General features: G+C 42.1%; 1 protein-coding gene and 1 long non-coding RNA gene across 6 annotated transcripts in view; both read right to left on the bottom strand.

The window, feature by feature from the left end:
- Positions 1–25,965, bottom strand: part of ARHGEF3 (Rho guanine nucleotide exchange factor 3) — a 128,690-nt gene that overhangs the window by 94,765 nt on the left and 7,960 nt on the right. Inside the window, exons 2-3 of one of the 5 annotated variants that reach the window (XM_081184191.1) lie at positions 23,648–23,740; positions 1,803–1,869 (exon numbers count right to left, since the gene is read on the bottom strand). In XM_081184191.1, coding sequence (XP_081040317.1) covers positions 1,803–1,869; positions 23,648–23,740 — 160 coding nt within the window. Of the gene's footprint in view, positions 1–1,802; positions 1,870–11,008; positions 11,026–19,136; positions 19,187–23,647; positions 23,741–25,965 lie in introns of those variants that run through there. The other 4 variants (XM_081184193.1, XM_081184194.1, XM_081184192.1 and 1 more) reach the window with 4 other exon arrangements.
- On the bottom strand, positions 11,420–14,505 carry LOC308581770. Its single transcript, XR_014005273.1, has 3 exons — positions 14,127–14,505; positions 13,459–13,500; positions 11,420–11,475 (listed from the first exon to the last, which is right to left on the bottom strand). It is a non-coding gene; the product is annotated as an uncharacterized lncRNA (long non-coding RNA).

Below are 25,965 nucleotides of genomic sequence, written 5' to 3'. Positions count from 1 at the left end.
CAGAGAGAGAGAGAGAGAGAGAGAGAGAGAGAGAGAGAGAGAGAGAAGGCACAGCACCCCTTCAGCGACGCGCCTGTCATGCGAAGCCGGAGGAGGAACAGAAGGGTCTCCTTCTGTTCCTTCTCCAGCTTCGCTGATGGGTGCTGCGCCTTCTCCCTCTCTGCGCAGCGCCTCTCCTGTGAAGGAGAGGCGCTGAGCAGAGAGAGAGAGAGAGAAGGCGCAGCGCCCTTGAGCGGCGCGCCTGTCATGCGAAGCCGGAGGAGGAACAGAAGGGTCTCCTGTTCCTTCTCCCGCTTCGCAGCGACGCGCCTTTCCAGCGAAGCCGGAGGAGGAACAGAAGGGTCTCCTTCTGTTCCTTCTCCAGCTTCGCTGAAGGGCGCTGTGCCTTCTCCCTCTCTGCGCAGCGCCTCTCCTTCACAGGAGAGGCGCTGCGCAGAGAGAGAGAGAGAGAGAGAGAGAGAGAGAGAGAGAAGGCACAGCGCCCCTTCGGCGACGCGCCTGTCATGCGAAGCCGGAGGAGGAACAGAAGGGTCTCCTTCTGTTCCTTCTCCCGCTTCGCAGCGACGCGCCTTTCCAGCGAAGCCGGAGGAGGAACAGAAGGGTCTCCTTCTGTTCCTTCTCCAGCTTCGCTGAAGGGCGCTGTGCCTTCTCCCTCTCTGCGCAGCGCCTCTCCTTCACAGGAGAGGCGCTGCGCAGAGAGAGAGAGAGAGAGAGAAGGCACAGCGCCCCTTCGGCGACGCGCCTGTCATGCGAAGCCGGAGGAGGAACAGAAGGGTCTCCTTCTGTTCCTTCTCCCGCTTCGCAGTGACGCGCCTTTCCAGCGAAGCCCGAGGAGGAACAGAAGGGTCTCCTTCTGTTCCTTCTCCAGCTTCGCTGATGGGCGCTGCGCCTTCTCCCTCTCTGCGCAGCGCCTCTCCTATGAAGGAGAGGCGCTGAGCAGAGAGAGAGAGAGAGAGAAGGCGCATCGCCCTTCAGCCGCGCGCCTGTCATGCGAAGCCGGAGGGGACACAGAAGGGTCTCCTGTTCCTTCTCCCGCTTCGCAGCGACGCGCCTTTCCAGCGAAGCCGGAGGAGGAATAGAAGGGTCTCCTTCTGTTCCTTCTCCAGCTTCGCTGAAGGGCGCTGTGCCTTCTCCCTCTCTGCGCAGCGCCTCTCCTGTGAAGGAGAGGCGCTGCGCAGAGAGAGAGAGAAGGCGCAGCACCCCTTGAGCAACGCGCCTATCAAGCGAAGCGGAGGAGGAACAGAAGGATCTCCTTCTGTTCCTTCTCCAGCTTCGCTGAAGGGCACTGCGCCTTCTCCCTCTCTGCTCAGAGAGAGAAGGCGCAGCGCCCCTTCAGCGACGCGCCTGTCCTCGCTTCTGCTTTAGCCCTGCACAGCCTCTTCGGGCAGGGGGAACCTTCATCCCGCTGCCCTGAAGAGGCTTGGCGCGGTTATCCCAGAAGCCAGAACAGCCACAAGGTATCCCAGAAGCCAGATCCCTCTTGCTGTTCTGGCTTCTGGGGTTCAGAATAAGTTTTTCTTGTTTTCCGCCTCCCAAAACTAGGTGCGCCCTATGGTCCGGTGCGCCCTATGGAGCGAAAAATACGGTAGTTTAGTGCAACATTTGATTCAAAATATTTTTGTGTGTGTTTTCCTCCTCTAAAAACTAGGTGCGCCCTATGGTCAGGTGTGCCCTATGGTGCGAAAAATACGGTACTTCATCATACCTCAGTTTGCATTGTAAATTACACTCTGGTGGGTGGAAATAAGTGTAAGAAAGGAAAATACAAACACAAATCAATCATCTAAAACGAAATCCCTTACCCCTCTGAAATTCCAGCCTTTGGTGGAAGTAAACAAGGAAAAGTTGTTCTGCTGCTGCTGTTTAGGCCTGCAAGATGAAACAAAAGAAAGCATTTGTTTCCTGCATTTTTAGCTGTCAAGAGTCCCTTATCAAAATGGACTGGAGAACAACACCTCAGTGCTTTTTCCCAGGCATGATTTGCAATGGAACACTAAACCTTGGTTTAGCATTAGAAGAATGAGTATATCAAAAGCTTCCACTTCCCTTTTAGAGTTGCTGCAACATCCTGTGTCATCCAAATCAGGTCGAAGTGTGGTTAAGATTAACCTCAATTAGTTGAAACAAGCTAAGTTCAGATGGGTGGGGTAGAAATGAAATAAAATGAAATGAAAATTATTATTATTATTATTAACTATGGTTTGAAGTTGGATTATTTTAACTAACCATATTTATGATTGATCACATTTGTCCAGAATCAGACAACACAGTAATCTGTAGGTAATCTAAAGCAGAAAGGGATTTGCTTGCTTGCTTGCTTGCTTGCTTGCTTTTCACCCATTTGACTGGGTTGCCCCAGCCTCTCTGGACGGCTCCCAACAAAAATAGTAAAAACACGATAAAACATCAAACATTAAAAACTTCCCTGAACTGCCTTCAAGGGCTGCCTTCAAATGTCTTTTAGAAATCACATAGCTGTTTATCTGTTTGACGTCTGATAGGAGGGCGTTCCACAGGGAGGGCACAACTACCAAAAAGGTCCTCTGCATGGTTCCCTGTAACCTCAACTCTCACAATGAAGGAATCACCAGAAGGCCCTCAGAGCTAGATCTCAGTGTCTGGGCTGGATGGAGGTGGAAACGTTCCAAACTCTTTCTCGCAGCCACATTGAAGAAGGAAGGGTATGTGTGCAAGTCAGAGGCTCTCCAAAGCTCACTGAACAATGGTTTAGTAACAGAACCAGTCCTCTCTTACATGAACTCTTTTCGTCTCCTATTACCTTCTTTTAACTGTTAACGGAAAAATCTGAGGGCTCTCTTGGACAAAAAGTAAAGACACCAACCAGGACAACTTGGAGCAAAACAGCAGCCTGTAGGCTTGGCCTTTATTGATCTGTTGCAACAGGGTGTTTCCCTCACTAGCCAGAGAGAGGAAAGACCCAGAACAATGGGCTGCAAGACCTTATAAAAACTTTTGAAATTCCCCTCCTCTAGGTCAAGCCCACCCCCAGAAACATCATGCATACATTACAGAAAGGAGGGGTTGACATCATGCATACATTACAGAAGGGGTTGACATCATGCATACATTACAGAAAGGAGGGGTTGACATCATGCATACATTACAGAAGGGGTTGACATCATGCATACATTACAGAAAGGAGGGGTTGAGGGAGGAGTTGTGGTGGTAACCTGAGTGTCCTGTCACCTGGCTGGTTCCTCCTTTCCCCCTCCCCATGAGTACTTTCCAGGTGACAATGGGGAGTTTGCAGTTTCCTGCCCCCAGAGGGAAAATCTGATCATTGTCCTTTGTTTCAGCCTGTGGTGAATCCACTGTTCTTTGTGATTTTTGATTGTCTTCTGTCTGGGATTATCAGGGTTGACATAGCAACTGGGCAGGGCTCCTGTGGATGTGCTGGTATGCTGAAGGGATTATGGCTGACCAGAAACCAAGCCACCCTCCTTTGATATTAAAATAAAAATGGAACAATGCAAATCCGATGTATGGTTGATTTTCTATGAATTCATAAGAGAAATGTGGCGTATGTAGTGTGTGAGTGTGAGTGTGTGTGAAGTTTGTACAAACAGAATGATTGGGGTGGGGGGGTTCCTGCTACAGTTCCCCCCTTCGGAGATAAGATTGCAAAGGTGGCTACTTTGCAATCCTTTTCTCCGCACAATTTAAGGTGGTAAATAATAACCTGGTATTCTCCGTCCCAGATGTGTGTGTCCATGTGAACCTGAAAGGGACTTGGGTATCATGCTACTTTAAGGATATTTGCATAGAAATATAATGGTGTAACAGTGCACATAGTTAGACATAGGATATCACGTAAATTAATAATTTGTTGCTCAGTTACTTGTGGTATTCTAGCACCTTGGAAGAAATATTTTCTCAATAGTGATCTATGCTTTACATTTAGGCAGGAAGGTCCACTAATGACTGAAAAGTGCAGTTTGCTTCCCCCCCGCCATTTTTGTGTTCTCAGGTGTCAAGCTAGCTGTTTTGTGGTCTCACACCGACAGTGCTACAGCAACACATCCTGTCTGTTGAATCCCCTCAGGGCTTTCATTTAACCATGTCGCCTGGCATTCACTATAGCTGGCACAGGTTTGGGCATCTCGTGAGGGAGAGGTCTTCGCCTTGGCCTTTAGCTATGGGATTTTATTATAGGCTGTGGTCTTGGGCTCATGAGAAGTTGCTCACTTGCACTTAAAGGACCAAAAAGCTAATTGCAGCCTGGATACACTTGCCCAATTCAAACTGAGTCCAATTTGAATTTATGTGCCCATGGTTCTCAACCTTTCAAACCAGTCTGTAAAGGAAAACCGTTCTTAAAAGGGCACTTTGTCCAAATAAGTCAATTTAACTCTATAAGGGATCATTCCTGCTAAACCAAAGCATGTGCACCTTCATGTATCTTATAAGCTTCTCCTTGGTAAAGCAAGTTTTAGCACATTTTAAAATGGATAGGGAAAGTTGGCAGAGTGCCAGGTGGGACAATGAAATGTGGTTATCTAAACATTGGACTACACAATAGTGTGAGCTATCAGAAAGTATAAAATGCATGAGAATTGGTGTGCAAGCAATAAGACATTAAACATAAAAATTACACACAAAAATACCCCCCTTGTGGAAATAACACACTGTCAGACACATTTCAACATTCCTACATAATAACGCTTAATACAAAACAAACTAATTAAATATCAGTTGCATATCTTGACACAATTGTGATCTTTTACGCATGTATCTTTTGAATCCTGGAGCACAGAGGCTTGAGGTTCAAGTGAAAAGATGTCCTTGCAAGTCAACTCCACCCCCCTTTGTCAGGCCCACTCCCCATCAGTCTATATCCTTTGAAAGAGATAGCTGTGGGCACTTTGAAAACTCTGGCGTTGCAGGTCTTGTGATGGTGAAGGGGTTGGGTTGTTGCTGCTTTTCATCATTGCACATCTGTAGAAGTGATATCCTGTAAGGGGCAGGGTTTTGGGGCGACTTAAAAACACAGTTAGACAAGAAGGATGTCCTCCAGTTTTCATGGGAAGCTGCAAATAATAAAAAATCTTAGCACATTAAGCGTTTCATTCATTCCAATATTATTATCACATTTTCCTATAACTACTGTTATTATCTGCCAAGTTCGTTTGCTTTCCTTCACTTTGGAGAGAAAGAGAACTGTAAAAAATACAAGGTTAAAATAATAATGAAACACACACAATGACTTATGAGGAACGAAAAATAAATAAATGCTAAGACACACAATTTTAAGAAATCTGAAGTAACAATGAAAATAAAAGAGTGTTTCTTGAAGTGACAACATCGGCTATAGGACAATACTGGAAAATGACTTAATACCAAGGAAAAAATGAATGGCAATTTAAAGTTGTGCAAGTACCTTGCACTAGCCAAGATGACAGAATTAATAAGAAATGCTCAGGCAAAAAGGTAAACAAATACCATTCCACAAACAATGTTTGGTTGTGCTTCGATTAACTTCATAGACATCATGGAGAGACAGATTAAATAAATGAAAACAGATTATTTGTAACTTTAAAAAAAGTGTCAAAGCCACAAAGAGATGGAAGTCAAACTGTAGCAGGGATTCAGACTTGTTTCACAGAACAGAAAGAAAGTTGCTGTGGGAGGAAAAAGGGACAAACACTTTGTTATCGGGGTTCACATATCCTGTTAAAAGGGAAAATTATTTCATGTGAGAAGTCTGTCAGGAAATGCTGTTCCTAAAATTCCCATTGAGGGGGGGAATGCTTTGATATTTACCTGTGAAAAGAATTTGGCATGTTAAGATTTGGAACCTGGAAAGCTCTTGACTTTTTGATGGGCTAGTTTTTTTTTTGTTTGTTTTGTTTTTTGTTTTTAGCCTTTTGTCTTAAATAGCCCCTGGAGCAAAGACAGATTAAGGGTGATTTCCCTCAATGGTTCCTCAATGGTTCCGAGTTTTCTTTTACATTTGGAAGAAACCTCCTCTCCCCCCTTACAGTTCCCCCCTTCCTCTCTCTCTCTTCTTTAGCTGATCTAGCCTCTGTGCATGTGCAGAGTTCATGTCTCAGCAAACCTTTTATACTATTGAAAATGTTGCATCCTTTGGCTAAATTACCATTTGAATAAGGGAAGGGAAGGGCAAGGAGTAGATTTTGAAAACAGGGTTTGATTTTAAACGAAAAAGAGGAACTCAGCAATTTAAGTATTCACCAAAACTAGCAATTTCAGCCCAAGCAAACTGAGACTGCTTCCTTTATGTACAGGAAAGGGCTAATATCCCTCTGGCCATTCGCGGAACAATCAACCGCTCTCTTATTTATGAGTAAAAATGGCCAGAGTTAGAATTCATAGGATTTTTTAACATTCCTAGTCATTTTAGCCTTACCATGTGCAGACAAATTTTTCTGCCCTTTATTTACAGGATGGATGGTCAAGGCGTCTATGTATTGAGTTGATTTTGAGGTCTGATTTTTAAATAGTAGACAAAATGATAAACACTGTAATCACCCAAATGCTTGATGTTACCAGTTGTGCTTCAAAACATCATGGCTTCATCTCGCACCTTTTAAAACTAAAAAGCAAAGCTAGGCTGAATTTCAACTCCATTACCACACCAGAATTTAAGAATTACCCTCCAATGCTTGCAGACACATGGTCTTCCACACAGCCACAAATTGGGAGAGTTGAAAGGGACCCTGGGGTCATCTAGTCCAACCCTCCAAAATATAGGGTTCACAGCAAGATTTCGCAGCAAGATTTGTATTACCAGAGAGAGACACACATACTTATGTACACAGACACAACTGGGGAAGAGACCACAAGCCATGCGCCTATCATGTACTAAGGAAGAGGAAAATAAAAGTTCATAACTTTACACAGAACCCTTTTTGCAGATCTTGAGATAGTTTGAGTGAGTTTGAAATGATATTTAAGGAAGAAGTGAACAGTTTTCGTAAGATAGGGAGAGGATCTCTTATAAAGCACAGTTAAAGCAGCCCTAGATTTGATTTTTGATTTTTTTTTTAAAGGGAATACACAAGTGTTGCCCCCTCCCCTCTTTGCAGTTTCCTTTAAAGGAAGCTTACTCGGGAGTAAATTTACCTGGCACAGAAGTAAGAAGGGAGAAAACAACTGAAAGAGGCAGAGTGAAACAAGGGGGGGGGCATTTTCTAACAAAAGAGGCCATGAAGTCTTATAGAGACTGATATCAGGAGCCTTACAATAACTCTTCTGTCCAACCAAATCAAAGTTAAAACTGGACTCAAATATTTTTTCTTAGAATGAACACCATACTTTTATAGGCATACGCTTAATGAAATACATACACTGCATTTTAGCTTGAGAGAGCAGTTGTGCTCAACTAGGCTTTTGCAGCAGAAACATTAGGTTAACTTCTCCTTCCAAAAATAGACTGGAGCAAACTCAAAAGTTACAACAAACATCATTTACCATTAGACTTAAAATCACCCTCCTCACTTAAAACTAGAAGAAAGAGGTGGGGTAATCCCCCTTTCAGAACACAAGTAGCACGTATACAGGATTTCACCACTTGGGAGGGAAACTCTCTTTTAGAGCCTCTCTCAAATAACAAACATTTGCACACTCCATTCTCCATTTTGTTTTGTTTTAAGATCGATAGGCGCAACATGGCTTCCTTAGATTTAAAATTTTGAAGCAAGCTTGCAATTTAAAACTATGTGCATTTAAGAACAGTCTGTGGATGCCAAGGCCAATGTAAATACAAACCCTTGAAATATTTCTAAATCTTTGAATACATCTCTTATTCATTTTTTTTTTTTTGCCTCTGAGCACCATTAAGTTTACAGTTTCATGTTCTAGCTTTAGATTATAGTTTAACAACACAAATTTGATGTGTTCAGCTCTCCCTAAGAGTTCACACCCTGATTTTGTTGAAGGATCCCTGAGGTAGACACTGTGCCCTGGGTTCTAGGTGGTGGGCCTAAGCCACCCACTAAAAGTTACAGCGGTCTCGTACTTTGTACTTGGAAAGACCATTTTGCCCCTTTATTTTATTTCTATTTTTTTTCTCTAATTGGAGATGACAAGCTGGAGGGGCATATTAGAGTCCTCTCTGGGGCAAAAGGCTTCATGGAAGCTTTGTTGCCAGGAGGAGTCCAGCTAGGGTGTTTAGTGAGCTCCCATTCTCTCATATGTTATTATTGGGGGTTTTTTTTTCTTTTTTTCTTTCGTTAACGAAGTACGCTAAAGACAGAAAGAGTGGAAACACACACACAAGGGAGGAGGGGCAATGGGAAAGAAAGGGGTAGAAGAAAGATTCTTTCAGTATTTGGGATATCCTTGACTTAGCGCAATCCCTACTTGTTTCTTAACCACGAGCTATTTGCTAAAAACCTCAAGCCTGAACGGAAACCTAAACCATGGGTCGCTGCCCGGAAACCTAAACCACGGGTCGCTGCCCGGAAACCTAAACCACGGGTCGCTGCCCGGAAACCTAAACCACGGGTCGCTGCCCGGAAACCTAAACCACGGGTCTCTGCCCGGAAACCTAAACCACGGGTCGCTGCCCGGAAACCTAAACCACAGTACTGTTTTCAAGACTAATCCTAGTGTGGGGCCCCACTTCGTGAACCGCCCCTTCTACCCTCCACAACAGCCTCCTGCCTAGCCTTTGAGACTAAGTTTGGGCTCCCTACTGGACGCCTGCGCTGTGCAGTGCCAGATTGGGGGTCCGAGAAAACAAAGTTTTGAAAGGGGAGCAAACGACCTTGCGTTCTCACATACCCAGGTCATCCCTAACAAAGGTCGCCAGGCAGGAGGGGCAGCTTCATTTGCATAGTTAGGGTAGGTGGAGAGTAAGAGAATACTTGAGAGACTCCTCTGGACGACTCCGAGAGAGGGATGTCAGAGAAACAGTAAAAGAGCCACGCTTTCCCGGACTCAATTCCAAGACGGAAAACGGGGGAGAAAAGAGATAGAGAGATTAAGATGTTCCTGGATGACCCCGGGGGGGAACATCGGAAAACAGCAAAAGGTACCACAATTTCCCCGGCCACACACCGTGTAAGAAATTGAGGGGAGAGAAAGAGAAAGGTTTTGGCGTACCCAGACGACTCCGAGAGGTATGCGCCACACAGTAAAGTTCCGCGATCTCCCTGGCCACTTTCCGAAGGGGAGAATCGGGTTAGAAAAGGGTAAAGTTAGAGCGCACCCGGCCGACTCCGAGGGGCTACGCCAGAAATGAAAGAAGGAAAGTCTGGCTGTCGTGGGGTCGTTACTTTTCCACCCCCCTCCCAATGCATTTACTTCAAACCATACTCACGTTCGAAGATGTCCCCCGCAAATCCCAGGATCCTTTTCTTTTTAGCCGGCTTGACCTCGCCTTTGCTCCCCTGGTTGAGCTTTTGGTGACGATTGATTACCGCCCGCAAAGAGGAGGCAGGGAGAGGAAGAAGGATCCCTGGGCTAAGGTTGCCCAGTGGCGCCCGATCCCTTCTATCTCCCCTCTCACCTTTACAGGAGAACCAAGTGTCCCTTCGTGGTCGCCAACTGTTAACGGAAAAATCTGAGGGCTCTCTTGGACAAAAAGTAAAGACACCAACCAGGACAACTTGGAGCAAAACAGCAGCCTGTAGGCTTGGCCTTTATTGATCTGTTGCAACAGGGTGTTTCCCTCACTAGCCAGAGAGAGGAAAGACCCAGAACAATGGGCTGCAAGACCTTATAAAAACTTTTGAAATTCCCCTCCTCTAGGTCAAGCCCACCCCCAGAAACATCATGCATACATTACAGAAAGGAGGGGTTGACATCATGCATACATTACAGAAGGGGTTGACATCATGCATACATTACAGAAAGGAGGGGTTGACATCATGCATACATTACAGAAGGGGTTGACATCATGCATACATTACAGAAAGGAGGGGTTGAGGGAGGAGTTGTGGTGGTAACCTGAGTGTCCTGTCACCTGGCTGGTTCCTCCTTTCCCCCTCCCCATGAGTACTTTCCAGGTGACAATGGGGAGTTTGCAGTTTCCTGCCCCCAGAGGGAAAATCTGATCATTGTCCTTTGTTTCAGCCTGTGGTGAATCCACTGTTCTTTGTGATTTTTGATTGTCTTCTGTCTGGGATTATCAGGGTTGACATAGCAACTGGGCAGGGCTCCTGTGGATGTGCTGGTATGCTGAAGGGATTATGGCTGACCAGAAACCAAGCCACCCTCCTTTGATATTAAAATAAAAATGGAACAGTGCAAATCCGATGTATGGTTGATTTTCTATGAATTCATAAGAGAAATGTGGCGTATGTAGTGTGTGAGTGTGAGTGTGTGTGAAGTTTGTACAAACAGAATGATTGGGGTGGGGGGGTTCCTGCTACATAACTAACTGTACTTCTGAGATATTTCCTTTTCATTATGGTAAAATTGTGTAATATGAATGCGTAGTCTACCAATGGCTGCTAGCCATGATGGCTATGTTCTATCTCCACTGTATACCTCTGAATACCAGTGGTTGAAGAATTTCTACTTTGAAGAAATTCAATACAGCCGTACCTTGGTTTTTGAACAGCTTAGTTCTCGAACATTTTGGCTCCTGAATGCTGCAAACCCAGAAGTGACTGCTCCGAACTATTTTTGGAAGCCGAACGTCCGACAGGGCTTCCACAGCTTCCGATTGGCTGCAGGAGCTTCCTTCAGCCAATAACAGAAGCCACACTTTGGTTTCCAAACATTTCCGTTCGACTTCCAAGGTATGACTGTACTTGGAGGAGAGAATGGAAAGAAAACTGGCCATCTGGACCCTGCACATGTGAAACTGAGCTGTGCATTCTTCCAAACATCTGAGTCAAAAGCTTGGAGCCTTGCAGTGGGACATGTAATTGTTTATAGGTTATCTTCACGACCTAATTAAGCCTGAAAAAATTATGCAAGCTATGTTTTCTAGGCTATATGGAAATAGCCAGAGATATCTTTCTAGAGATCAGACTTACTACTCTGATTTCTATTTTTGCCAGTTTTAACACACTACATTTCCTTTGATGTTCCAGTCAGAGCAAACCACTTCACAGATCATGAGGATAGTTGTCTTCTGCTGTTACTGTGTTTCCATTGTCTAAACCACCTTCACAGGAAATGGAAACAATCTTAACACCACATTCACAGACCACAATTACTAATTAACAAAGTGTTGAAGCCTGTGAAATCAACCTGTGTCCCACTGGGCTGGGGGGTGGGAGCAGGGAATGATTAGCTTATTGTGGTCTATTACATGTGGAGGAAAAATAAACACTTATACTTGGGGGGCTTGTTTTCCTACCACAGCCAATTCTCTTGTTATCAGCATGAATCAAGAGGACACAACTCCAATTAACTTCTAGAATTACCAGAATCTAGCACTCTTTTTCCTTAGACAACTCCCAAGAGCAGACCATGCACTTTTGCAATGTAAACTTGACCTAGAACAACCTGTCAAACTTTCTTTCGATTTGGCACATTCTGTAAAGAAAATAATCAAATTTATTGTTTTAGGAAACAGATAAAAAAGGATCTGAACAAATACATACTTTGACCACACTTCTGGTTTATTTATTGCCATAATTCTAGCACTCATGTTAGTGTATATTGTGCAATTATGGGCACATGCAGACTTGGTAACATAGTCAAGTGCTCATCTAGTGAGAGTATCCCGAAAGGCACGATTTGTTTGCTAGTTTAGGAACACACTAGAGTCATCTCATAGTTTCCAAATGACTATGAGTCAAACTGATCTTGTAGTTTGCAACACCTTGCATTTGGGTATGTGGAGGAGGGAAGAACTACACATCATTTAGATCTACTATCTAAAAGCAATTTAAGTGCTTCCATTCAAGAGAGATAGAACAATCATATTTCCAAGAATGTCAATTTCATAGAATTATGTGGATTTGATTTAGTTTTGAAACAAAAAACATGATATTGAGATTTTGGAGGGGGGGCGAATAAAGTCCAACTGAATTATTTTAATCAGTGGATGGGTACACAGGTACCCAGGGCATGGAAACCATAATCAGTACACTCTTTGTTCTTGAGTCACCCTGGATTTGAAGTGACTCATAGTCATTAGTAGTGCGCGCGCGCGCACACACACACACACACACACAAAAGATAAACACAGTAGCCAATGGTATACTGAGAAGATCAAATCCATCTGGCAGGCAATCAGGCCCTGGTGGCGTAGGAAGGGGGCTGTGGTGGGTGTGGGCTGCCCCGGGTGTCATCACTGAGTGCAGCGCGCCTAAGCCTCACGTCTCTCCTGGGGAGTGACACGGTGGCTCAGGCATCTGCAGGCTCCGCGCTGCCCAAAACGGCAACGTGGGGCTTGCGCACTCCATGGAGGTTCCATGCAACGTGCTCTGCCCTGGCTTGCCCCACCCCTGAGTGCAGGGCATTTGCACAACCCCAGACACCCGAGCAGCTAGCTATGCTGCTGTCAGGCCCAGGGACTTCCTGACCTTGATCATCCTTCAAAAGCATACACTCATATTCTGATTATTCAATCCATAAAAGGTAGCTCTGTTTTACCAAGGTTAACCACCAATACCAGGAATGAATCTCCCCTCTGACTTAAACTCAGCCTCCTTCTGAAACTGACAATGATTCAGGGCTCAGTCTTGTACCAGCTGGGAAGTTTGCCAAAGCATTAATTTATTGGTACTAGGAGCTGTCCACCTCACTTTGGGAATCTTTGTCCAAGAAGTTTGGGGACATTAAATTCTAGTCAGGACAGACAACACCTGTGAAAGTTTTGATATCAGCTTTTGAAATCAGTTTCGATATCAGCAGGCAAAAAAACAACAGCAGGCAAAAGGGATGGGTAGAATCAGTCTGCATTCACTCTGACGTTCTGAGACCTGTGCTGAACAAGAAGAAACAACTAGTTCATTTCTCCACTCATTTTTCCAATCCGATCATTCAACAATTACCAAAAATGGACCTCTTAGCTGAGCCCACTTTAAACTCCAACTGTGTGGTGCCTATCCTGCATGATGAGGGCCACCTGTACTGCCTTTCACCTTCATGCCAGTGCTAAGCAGGGGAAATAGCTCTAATTTTTACTATCACAGAGTTAATCCAAATAGCCCAACCATTTCAGATACTTTGGCAGTACGGCTTACCTAGAGCCTGGTATTTTTGCTTTGTATTCTTTTCTTAATACTGGATTTAAAAACTAATGTTTAGGCTTAGATTTCACTCAAGAGCTTTCTGGCAAAATATTCTGCATATGCATTTAATTTTCATTTCCTGGTAAAACAGGCACTTTGAATACTTGCTGCATTATCTCTGCAGGGTCATTTTATTAACCTAATGAAAGATCTAACAAAACGAAAATGTTTTCAAGCTATTGGTTGTCACAGTTGGGTTCCTGTAGGAATATTTCTTGCATCAGTGTTGTCATGGCAATTTCTACAGAGAAAGCTACTGAATACACCCGAGTAATACCTGATGAAATTCCCTGGGAAGCTTCTTCATTCAGAATGTCAGCTAAGAGAAGAACACACACAAGCCTCATCGAACTCTACACTGCATGATTTTAAAAATATAATTGTTATTTTCTGAAACATGTTATTTTCATACCCTATAGTCAATAGTCAAGAATGATGGGAGATGTAGTTCAGCAACATCTGGAGGCCCACAGGTTCCCCACCCCTGCTCTAGAGTGTACTTGATGGGGGGCAGGGGCGGAAGGATATTTATTAATGCTCCTCCATGCAAACAAAGAAAAAATAAAAACAAACCACATTAAAAAAACTAGCAAGTCGGAAAGACAGCTCTATTAAGCCCTTTCTCCCAGGTATGGTAGTTTTCTATACAGAGGGATTTTTATTTTATTTTAATTGTTTTGTCAGGAGGAGCATTCAGTCCCACAAACTCCACACCAGCTCTGTAAAATGATACAGCCCAGATAATCATATTTAGAGTATGTACACATCAGCGGTTTGAAATGCAGCAGGGTGTTTCAAGTCACATTTGTACTTCTCATACACACTAGACATAGGATGGGGGTATCTTCACCTGATGGGTTTCCCTGCACCTGCAAACGCTGCACTACTCCTGCTCAAGGAAGATGTCACATGTGCATGTGCAATGGCTATCTCAACTTTACATACCTCAGCTTAACCACGACTTGAATTTTCCAATCGGATGGCAGCTGATTTGAGGCGTCTTTCTCAAGAAGCTACAGGATAAGTATGGATTGTGATTATCGTCAAACACCCATGGTGGGAGCGCAAGTGGAGCTGAAGTAAACAGTAATGCGTACATACTTCCTCAATGACAACCAAACAAAATGTGACATGGGGGATCTGGATGACTTCTTTCTGAGCACAAAAGCAGTTACAGACAGGCCCAAACTGGACTGGGGTCACAGTGCTGGGGTGCAGGAAAGCCTTCCCTCTGCACTAATGGAATATGTATCTATATATCTACAACTACGGTATATCAATAGCTATCTATCTACCAATCTACCTATCTATATATATATCACACACACACCCTTCTCACCACAGCCAAAAGCTGCTGAGGTGCAGCAGATGAAGTCAACCTCCACTCAGCAGTGTAGCCTCAAACCAATTTACCACCCCCACAGTTGCTTTAGAGCAAAGAAAAATGTCTAGTGTTCTAGTTTTCCTAGAATGAAAAGTGTTCAGACTAAAACACAGAGTTGATACAATCACTCCAAAACCGATTAAAGCATAATGGCTTACTTGTATTTCTACAGTGTAGCAGTAGCTCACAAGTCTGCAAAACCCAACATTAGATAATTCCTTGTAACATGTGGAAACTATTTACGGTACATCAGACGTAACCATTTACTGCTATTTATGCCAGAGCATGTTTGAAATTACATGGTGGTTTATTTTGTATTTTTCATCCATGTTTTCACTATCCCCATCATGCACGTGCACATGCAAACACACACACACACACAACATACTATGTTTTTCCTGTGACTTGTCCCGTTTTTAGCTATACATTTAAATACATCCCCATTTTGGTTTGCTCACCCTTCCTAACACTGAACAGCTAGCCATGTAGTATTCTCTTTAAAATATACAGAGTCAGGAGCAAGCAGGAGATCAGAGATCTTTATTTTTGTTTTTTAATAACTTGCTTTCTTCCATCTTAAAATGGAAAAAGGATCGTGCTTTTGAAAACAAACATTCAGTTTAGAGGACAATTTGTTTTGCAGACATTAAAGCAAGTTCGCCTTCTCTCAAAAATGTAATCCAGAACGTGAACATGAAAGAACAATGTTTTCACTTGCGCTTGGTTGTTAAAATCTGAGTCATGCAGTAGAAGGAAAGTAAACAAAGAATATGAATTTGACAGTGGATGATGAGGGGAGGAACAGAATCCAGCATAATTTACACAGTTCACTCTGTAGAGTTTGCTATAACGGGAATCCTAGCACTGTACTATTATCAATAACTAGCAGTGACAGGAACACAAACTAGCATGCATATCATGAATCAGTTTTAATTCTGCTTATCTTGGAAACACAGAGTGCCCAGGAATTTCTGTTTTATTGCAAATGTATGCATGTAGTGAACTTTCCAGAATTCTTCAACCAATCTTTTAAGAAAACTTGCCATTTTACATAGTGTGATTCTATGCTATCAGCTCAGCCCTGAGCTGGTCGAGTTGCATTTTGTGCAGTGTCATTCATTCATAAACAAAATAACTCTTTGATAAACAAATGAAATACAGGCGTTGCTCAATTGCACTGGGATTACATTTGCGGACTCCATGCACATACGTGAAAAGTGGGGAGGAGGGTGCTGTTGAGAGAGACTGGGAAGCATCTCTTTCTTGGCAGATCCCGTTCATCCCACCTGAGCCCAGAACTGGAAAGAAGACAACGTCCCTACTAGAGAGGAGTGGCAAACCAAGCTGATGGACTATGCCAAGATGGCAAAACTGACTGAAAAACTTTATAAAAGAATGGGAAACATTAGCAGGATTTTGATTTCACTTGTAGTGTAACAATTACCATGGATAATATGGATTCGGAGGGATCTCTGTACATGGATATATATTTGGATTCTTTTCTATAACTCTGTATTTGTAAAACCAAATAAAAAAGATTTTTTAAAAAAGGAAGTTGCTGGATACAACTTAATTTTACTTAGTTTCTCCCCCACCCCCACCCCAATAATATTACTGCCTGATTGCGGGATGGGAAGGAAGAGGGTAATGATGATCAGAAGGCAGAGGGACTCTCAAGTCCTGCCCCAGGAACAAAACTGACATGAACGAAGGGCAAGCAGGCAGGCAGAGGCATGGAGCACTGCCCCCACCCCCTATGCAACGGCTTTGCTGGCCAGGAAGAAGGAAGCCAAGGAGGGTGAATGAGTGAGGGGTGGCGCCCCGCCCCCTACTCTTCAGCTCTCTACCACTCTTTTTGTGCCATTTCTCTACCATTTCCTGGTTCAAATTAGATATTTATTTCATGGCAATGCACACTAACACTGTTGCGAGCAAATGCAATGCGTGTAAGTGGAGGATGCCTGTATAGTGCATTGAAGCTATAATCCTAAACACAGAAGGTTAAGCTTGATTGGAATCCAAGAGTTTCACTTACAAGTAAATGTGTTCAGAATCAGGATGCAAGATACAAGAATAATATTCACTGCAGAGTATCAGTGTCAAGCAAAAACTGAATATTTATTCACTGGACGAAGATCATCATACTTTTGACTTCACAGAATGCTATAACAGACCACCCAAATGGACATTTATTTGATATAAAATGTCTATTGCTGTCACTATCACATCATCTGAAAATTAGCACTTAATACTCATAAGCCACCAAAAAAATTACTACATCCATGCTAAAGTTTAAATGACTCCCCTAAATATTTATTCAGGGGAAGAATAAAGGAAATATGCTGCTGAAGCTGAGAAGCCATCTTTCAATGTTTATTAGAAAACAGGTAAATATAGTCAGGCTTCTTAGATACTACTAAGCAAAGGAAGCATGAACTCTGGGTATACATACAAAATCACTTAGTTGCCCCTTAACACATAAATACATAAAAGTATACACCTTAAAAATAGGGTAAAGGTAAAGGGGCCCCTGACCATTAGGTCCAGTTGTGGCTGACTCTGGGGTTGCGGTGCTCATCTCGCTTTACTGGCTGAGGAAGCCGGTGTACAGCTTCCGGGTCATGTGGCCAGCATGACTAAGCCGCTTCTGGCGAACCAGAGCAGTGCACGGAAACGCTGTTTACCTTCCCGCCAGAGTGGTACCTATTTATCTACTTGCACTTTGACGTGCGTTCGAACTGCTAGGTTGGCAGGAGCAGGGACCAAGCAACGGGAGCTCACCCAGTGAACTAATAGCAAACATCTTGGACAAATTCATATAAATGTTTAATTAAGCAAATATACAAATATACTGTTTATCAATGAAGCTGTTTTCTGAGATACAGTTTTAATTTAAGATGAAAATAAAGCCCATACAAAACATTAATCCACCTTTATGCCAATTGTTGAAATGATAGGAGAAAAACAAATAGCTATTCTTGGTGAAGTCTGCCCCCTGCTGTTCAGTGTTGTTAAATCCCCATTATAGAAATAATAGTTAAAGAATGTAGAACTTTACACAGGAATCAGTTAAGAATGGTCTCCCTTGAAGAAATGTTTCACATCTGAACACACCGTGCAAGAACAGCTTAATCAAAAAAATCTGTTTGTTTAGAATAGGGACAAATGTAAGGTTCTACACTTAGGAAGAACCAGATGCACAAATAGAAGATGGGGAGCACCCGGATTGCCAGTAGTACATGTGAAAAGGATCTAGGGATCTTAGTAAATGACAAGCTTAACATGAGTCAACAGTGTGGTGCAGCAACAAAAAAAGTTTATGCTATTCTAGGCTACATCAACATAAGTACAGTGTCCAAATAAGTAACAGTACCACTCTATTCTGCCTTGGTCAGACCACACCTGTGTCCAGTTCTGGGGAGCAAAATTTAAGAAGGATATTGACAAGCTGGAATGTGTGCAGAAGAGGGCAACCAAGATGATCAAGTGTCTGGAAACCAAGCCTTATGAGGAATGGTTGAGGGAATTGGGTATGTCTAGCCTGGTAAAGAGGAGACTTCGGAAATATGATAGACATCTTCAAATATCTAAAAGGCTGTCAAATGGAGGATGGAACAACCTTGTTTTGCTCCAGAGGCAAGGACCCAAACTAACTGATTAAACTTACAAGATAGATTTCAACTAAACATCACTAAGAACTTTAATGATAAAAGCTGTTCGACCATGGAACAGACAAGAGGTGGTGGACTTTCCTTCCTTGGAGATTTTTTTTAAGCAGAGATTGGATGACTATCTGTCATGTATGATTTAGTTGAGATTCCTGCACTGCAGGGGGTTGGACTAGATGACCCCTCAAAGTCCTTTTCAACTCTACAATTCTGTGTTTCTATGAAATCTAGTGTCTATAAATATTAAGCACAACTCTGGTGGAAAGGAAAATCCTGCAAAGTGTTTCAAAACAATTTTTGAATGAATCTTCTAGACATAACATAAATTAAATATATGATCCCACTCAAACTCTCGATGTGGATCACAATTCAGCATCTCTGCAACATACAAGGAAGTTTTTTTTTGAGAAGCAAAACACTCTTTCTAGCCAATGAAGCATTTCTGAGTACGCAAAGCATCAATCTTTTTTCACAGAACAGAAAACCACAGATATGTGTGTTTTGGAACAATCCAGACTAATTCTCTATCTCAGAATACTTTTTTTGAGGGGGGGGTTGAGAAGACTTTGATCCTAGTTACTATTCTCTGCACCTGAATATCTACAACCATACAAGACAATGTCAATTTAGTCAGTCACATCCATTGCTTCCCCACATTTTCCCCAAAACATTTTTTGATGTTAGAGTCAAGCTCATTGTTAAAACTATACAAACAAATGCATTGAACAATGCACTTTGTCAATGTAATACAAGTTATATTTCACCACCTGGTTGCAAGACCACCTCTAAATATTCCTTGATGTATACTTAAATAACCACTGTCATTATCTAATGGCCGTGGGCCAATTTGATGTTAAAGGCAGAAGGGAAAGCACAAGTAAGGAGTTGGAAACTGTTACCAACCACTCCATCCACACTTGTCTGAAGCTCTGCTCCATAGCTATACTGGAGGTAGAAAGGAATAGCACAGGGAGGGCTGGCAACAGCCCTTGTGCTGTGGTTCCATGGGTGAATGGGACAGGTGGGTTGAACAGCCCACCTATCAATCATGTGATCTCATAATGATGCAGTGTGGTTGACAGATGGGTTGTCCCACTCACCTGTCAAAGCTGGCCCATGTGGTTTGCTACACCTGACATAGTGTCCATGTCTGCCCTGTCCCACTATCAACCTGCTGTTAGCTAGCTGGCCTATATTTAAATCATGGGTGGCCAATCTGTGACCCTCCCGCCCCAGACTAGAACTCCCATCATCCCTGAATAGTGGCCAGACTGGCCAGGGCTGATGGGAATTGGAGCCCAACAACATCTGGAGGGCCACAGGTTAGCTACTCCTGTAACATCACCCATCCTCATTTTGCAGTCCTATCCTTAGATGAGGGTTGGATGATCTAAGTTCCAACCTTACTATTTTATGAAACATGACTGAGGCCACATCTCAAGATGCCTCCTAGGCAGAGTCAGCTGAGAAATTATTTGATAAACAATCCAACAAGGGGAGGCAAAGTAGAAAAGAATGAGTTAAGCTGCACCAGACATTTTTTTAAATGTAATGGCTATACTATTACTTCTGCCAAGAATTTCCCAAAAGTTGTTCTGTGGAATATTGTTTCTCTTGTACTTCTGCAAATTTTTGGCAATTCCTGATGGAAATGGCAACTCCCTTACTTGGTTTCAGAGTTTTTGTGCAATACTTTAAAATCCACATAGCTAAAAACTGTGCCACAACAAAAAGAGGAAGTAGAGAGAGCCAGAACAGAAAGCAAACTGAATTCTCAATCACGGTTTCACCGCAGTGAAGCTATTAACTTTGGAACTGATCTTTTGAAGTGTCAAACACATGTAAACTTATATACTGTGTGCAGCACTTTGCTCAAATTAGGGAACATAAAGTACATGTTAAGCAGCTTCCCCATACAAGGATATGGCTTTATACTATACAGTACTGTTTCCCATTCTGTAATGCACAGTGCAAATACTACATTGTGGGAAATAATAAAAATAATATTGCCAGCATCATATGAATCTATGGAGTGGTTGCATTTAGCATACTGTTCTGCCAGCCCAAGATCTCAAGGTCTCAAGATGATATTTTAGGTAACCTGGCCCTAACAAGTACCCTCCATGTTCAGAAGTCACTGAATAGCCACTGCTAAGAAGCAAAAGGAAAGGGATGTTGCCTTCACACCACATATGTGGGCTTCCCATAGTCAACTGGCCAACCACTGTAGAATGCACATGCTGTTTTAGATACACTTATGTTCTGATCAGGGGTGTTAACTTGAATAAAATATTGTGGGGCCCAGGTAAGCCCCGCCCTGCATACCTGATCACATGACAAGGGCACACACAGCATTTGAATGGGAATGCCCATCAACTTTGGGAGGCAGCCCCCTCAAATATATTATTGTGTGGACTGAAACCCCCACAGCCCCTAGGAGTTAGCTCCTATGGTTCTGATGCACAAAAGCATTTTTGAGGCAAAAATGTGCAGTAGACCAAGCAGTCCCTTTGGGCTGCTCAAAATGTCCTGTAAATTATTCTTTAAATGCTAGTTCTGCAAGGGATTAATCAAAAACTACAACTTATTTCCATGCACCTGGATCGTGGTAACTGCATCAAACATCAGAGGTAATGAGCTAATGTCAAATAAACTGCTTTCTGTGAATCTTTATCCCCATGATGTTTTTATCGTGTTAAGTCTGTTCTGAGTATTTTTCCACTTAAGCCTGAGGTTCATGTGAATTTTTATTTGCTTCTGGAACCTCTTTTCCTTTTGTCATAAGGCCTATTTTTCTGAGAGCATATATGAGAGACTGAGATCACCTTCTGGACTGCCATCATGTTAACCATTAAAAAACAATGTTTTGCAGTCATTTCTGGGCGTGCAGTACCAGAACTGTTACGCTATGTGACTCATGTTCTCCAAGTGAATCCTCAACTTAACAGGCTCTTTGCCCATTTTCTTGCAACAACAGCTTCCAAGAACTTTAGAATCCCATGCAATTGTTTCTATTATAAGAACTTAAATCTACTGTTGTTAGGGACACAACATGTACAGCAAGGTATTAAATGTGAAATTCCACAGTGTTCCAGAACAGAAGATTTTAAATTTGGTGAACATTACTGCTTTGCTATACAGTACTTAATGTAACATCCATAAGGCATGAAAAGAATACTCTCTCATTATTTCTTCATTATAAGCTTCAGAAATCACACACACAAATCAACATCAATTGAGGAGAGTTAAATATGAAATCAATCAGCACAACACAGTATCACTTGACAATATGATAGTGGCAGAGAAAGAAAAATCCTGCCATTAATGTTTTGGTGGCCATCCGAACAAACCTTAAGTTGATTTGAGCATGAAAGTGTTAAACAGGAGTTTAAATGTCTGTAGTCCTCCAGTGATTGCTGGACTGCAACTCCCATCTTCACTGACCATTGTTCATGCTGGTAGGAGAAATCTAAGTGGGGGTCCCCAAAGATCTGTACTGAGACCTGTATTTTTTAACTTCTACTTGTGGTTATTTATTAATTTATAAATCAACTCTTACATACTGTACCTCTCAACATAATTTACAAACAAGCCATAAAAACTGCTTAAAATACTTTTTAAAAAGAACAAAAAATTACTTGTTATGTGTTCATTTAATGTGTTTGAGAAATGGATCTTAGAAGTGTACTGGATAATGCATAGTGGAGAAAACTATGGCGTAGTTTCTCTTTTAGATCCATCTCCACAAATATCAAAGAAAACTCCTGGTTCATGACTCCAGTCTGTCTTGCACATGTAAACAGAGCCAGTTCCACTTGGAATACTATCATCTTGTAAATGGGACAAAAACTAAACAGACTGGAATTCTGTCTTTGCTCACTAGAAAATGTGGGCTAATACAGTAAGAAATGATACAAATTCAAGGCCAATGGGTGGTTTTTTACATTAAAAATAGCTTTTCGTCTCTAAACCAGTTCTGTAATCAGCTATTACATACAGAAGGTAAGAATTTAATCTCCCTCCTTCCAGATTCTAGGTCCACAATGTGCTCTCAAAACATAAAAAGTAACAGAATGAAGGGTCCCAGTTTTCCTGAAAAGTAGCAGTGGGCAAATACAGTAGATAATTACCCTGCCTAGCACTGCTTCAAATGAGGGAGAGGGGAATTAAAAAGGTACAGCTTTAGTCACCCTTCTGCCCTATAACGATTTGACCCTTGCTTGTTAAAACTCCTAATCCTACCTTGCTCTAATACATGATAAACAGAAAATCAGTGATGACATGAATAACATACCTAGCAGTCACTGAAAGCTTGAATATCACTCAAGTCATTCCAATTTGTACAGACTTCTGAGGTTTGTCCAAGAACACTTATTTACCAATACTGAAGAGGGGCTCTACATGTGTTCTATGCTCCACTGAGATTGGGATCCCCCCACTTATGCGAGGGTTACGTGCCAGGCCCTCACACACATACGGTAAGTGAAATCATGTAAAGCAGGAGACACCCACCAAAAAGCCTCTAAATACCTATTTTCCCCTCCCTATCTCTAATCCAAATCAAAATATTGAGAGTTGAAACTCCGGGACCAGCTGGAGGCTTGAGGATATGCAGGAAAGAGGCTGCTGCTGCTGTGCTACCCTGTGCACCAGGTGTTAGGCAGGGAGGCTGCGCAGCCTAAACAAAGCCCTAATCTCTTTGGGACTTCCTCTGCCCTCACTGACATCCTCTTCGGGCTCTGGGGAGGGTGTCCCCACAAGCCATGAGGAGTATCCAGCTCTCCCCCACCATTTCCTGGTATGATTCTATCTATCTATCTATCTATCTATCTATCTATCTATCTATCTATCTATTTATTTCCCTACACAGTCACGAATGAGTAGAATGCCTGTATAACATGCTCAGAAGGCTCACTTCAGGGAGTGACTGGCCTTGTATAAAGTTACTACACAGACAAAAGTCCACTTGGAATACAGCTCAAAGAGGAATAAGTGATTGCATGCACCAGGCTTATATTATGCTAACAGTAAACTAGCAAGGGGGGTGGGGACTTCTATCCCAGTCCAGTCCCTGCTATAGTAGTTTCCTATATGCAGGGTGGGAACCCCCTCCCATTGCATATCTGAAATGTGACGTACAAACACATCATCAGCACATCTGAAATGGCCTGAATCCATTGTACCCCTACAAGACCCTCTTATGTTATTCTTTGTAGAAACTAGCCTAGGGTTACTAAACTGAAGACACAAATGTAAACATTGTATTCTTTCTATTCAAAATGAAGGCTGCATATCATGTTCTTCCTTTGTCCTCCTTACTTCAAAACTACAGTACTGTACAGGTATCTGTTTGCCTCATGTATATTCTTTCTCTCATGAGAAATGCAACAATCCAAGAAAAAAGGTTGCCTTACCATGTTGTGTTTTCTTCCATTTCTCTTTGGGCACACTGGCTTATCACTGTAGGGCTGCTTATAAGAATGGCAGGTCTACTAGTGTTCATTGCCCTTAAAGAAAATACAAGCCTGGATTGAGCAATTAAAGAAAACAATTTACACATGAACACTTCCACATATCTATGAAATTTTTACTATTGTCTCCTCAGTGCAAGTGAACAAGATTGCTTTCCCTATCAGTAGCAGTTAAAAGGTAGGCAATGGATTGCCACAAATACGGTAGAACTAAGAGCACCCCTGTTCAGATACACTTTCTTTCTTCTCCATTTGCTAGCAGCCTGGCAAGCATCAGAGTCAACTACAGTGGGGGGGGGGGGTCCTGAAGCTGGTGGACACTTACTTCTGCATACTTCATTTTCAAGCCACTTCAAAGAAACACACACACAACATTGCAATGAGATTACTGTCAATGCTACTGTGATACTGTTCTATCCTCCCCAATATTCTTAATCAGCTTCTGAACTCTGGCAGCAGCTCAGCAGCAACAAGGAGCAAAGAACAATGCAAAAGATGCAAAACAACAAATCTGATACCCATTAATGTTTGTTGCAACTGCAAGCCCCCAACAGGGGAATCTGATTTTTCTACTATGCAAAAAGTTGGGGTAAGGTATATTTGTCATGAATGATTGAGGTGGAAATGAGAAACAAGCAGAGTTTTAGTTGTATAATAAATAAGTCAACTGAATGTTAGGCCTTGTTTTGTCAACTATCCCCTCCTCAAAACAGCTAACACAATTTGCCTTTTGTTTTTATCTCTGAGTGTGTGCCAAGACAGTTGGTGTCAGTAGGATTATGCCCACAGGCTATGCAAAGCAGAAGTGCTTGAAAAGCAGCATTCAGAGCTAGCTCATTACTATAATATAATATTCAATTTCTAACATTAAGTTTTAGCACTGTAAATGTGCCAGCAATATTCACCCTCATTACTAGGTCTTTCAAATAAAATTGCAAGTAGATTTAGAAGCTACCATAAAATATTACCGACCACAATTACTGCCAAACTACAATGAATGAGGGCGCCAATACAAAGGTGGCTTGTTGGTTATGAATAAAGCCTGAACTCAGCCCAGGCAATTTCCACAGCCCACCAAGAGACACACAAGTTACAATGCAAACTAGAAGTTGCTTTCAAGACAGTCACAGAATTTGCCAATAAGTTGCATCAGCAATGAAAGGTTTCCACTTCTTTATTGACTCTGCTCCTTTGCTTTTCCTGGAATAATACTTTCTTAAATGCTTTCAGAATAAAACAAAATAGCATAACAAATGAAAATAGAGACAGGTCCATCCCCTGACCTACAATCAAATGCATATACTGTAATAATAATAGTAAAGGCAAAGGGACATGGAAGAACCTTATCTAACAAGTTATATTTAAAAACAAAAACATACCTTTAAACCATACTGGAAAATCAAAACTGAGGATTATGTTCTAGTATCAGGAGATGATGCACTCCAAAGATAAGGAATACCACAAGGAAAAAAGCATACTATAAGTAAAGCATACTATAAGGCAAAAAGAGACAGGGAATATAAAGTGACCAGATAAATAAGAATGATTATAATAAAGATAAATAAGCTAGCAAAATTGATGTCTACATGGAAACTAAGCCCAATTCAGGAAAAAAGAAGAGATACCTGGATAAAAATTAGACCTAATAAAAACCAATGTGAGCAGCAAAATTTAAGAAAGGAAAGCAGCTGAAGATAAGAAATGATAAGCCTATATAAAAGGGCACTGCAATAATGAAGTGTAGACAGTGGGTGATAATCAACCAGTCTGTCTTTTATTTTCAACTGATACCCCCAAAGCTCAAAGATATGCAAGAGTGAGAAGTGAAAAGGAAAAGGAAAAGAAAAGGATGAAAAGAAACATCAGAATTAAACTTCCAAACAAATGGGGATTTCTTTACACAACTCCCCCACAAAAATAAAAGGTTAAAAGGGACAGAAGTGGAACTATGATGTCATAAGAAATTTCAGTTTTGTATAAATTTCATTTTTAAAAAGACATCCATGAGAACACAACCACAAGGCAAGCAAGTATATTAGCAAAAGGCAGTGATGTCAAGAATGGAAAGATACACTTGTGTGTTACCAGAAAAAAATGAAGCCAAAATATTGTAGAAAGCAATATAAATTAATAAGGACTGCTATAAATTGAATACAAAAATAAACAACACCCTAGGACACCCACAACAGAAATAGTGCAAGAAGAAGAGAAACAAGACATGGAGCAGAAAACCTGCAGAGGGGTTGACAATGTCAAGTGGC

Source organism: Podarcis bocagei (assembly GCF_964188305.1).
Source record: "Podarcis bocagei genome assembly, chromosome: 2".
NCBI lineage: Eukaryota > Metazoa > Chordata > Lepidosauria > Squamata > Lacertidae > Podarcis > Podarcis bocagei.
The sequence above is the reverse complement of the archived record's forward strand: the minus strand, read 5'-3'. Positions and strand labels throughout refer to the sequence as shown.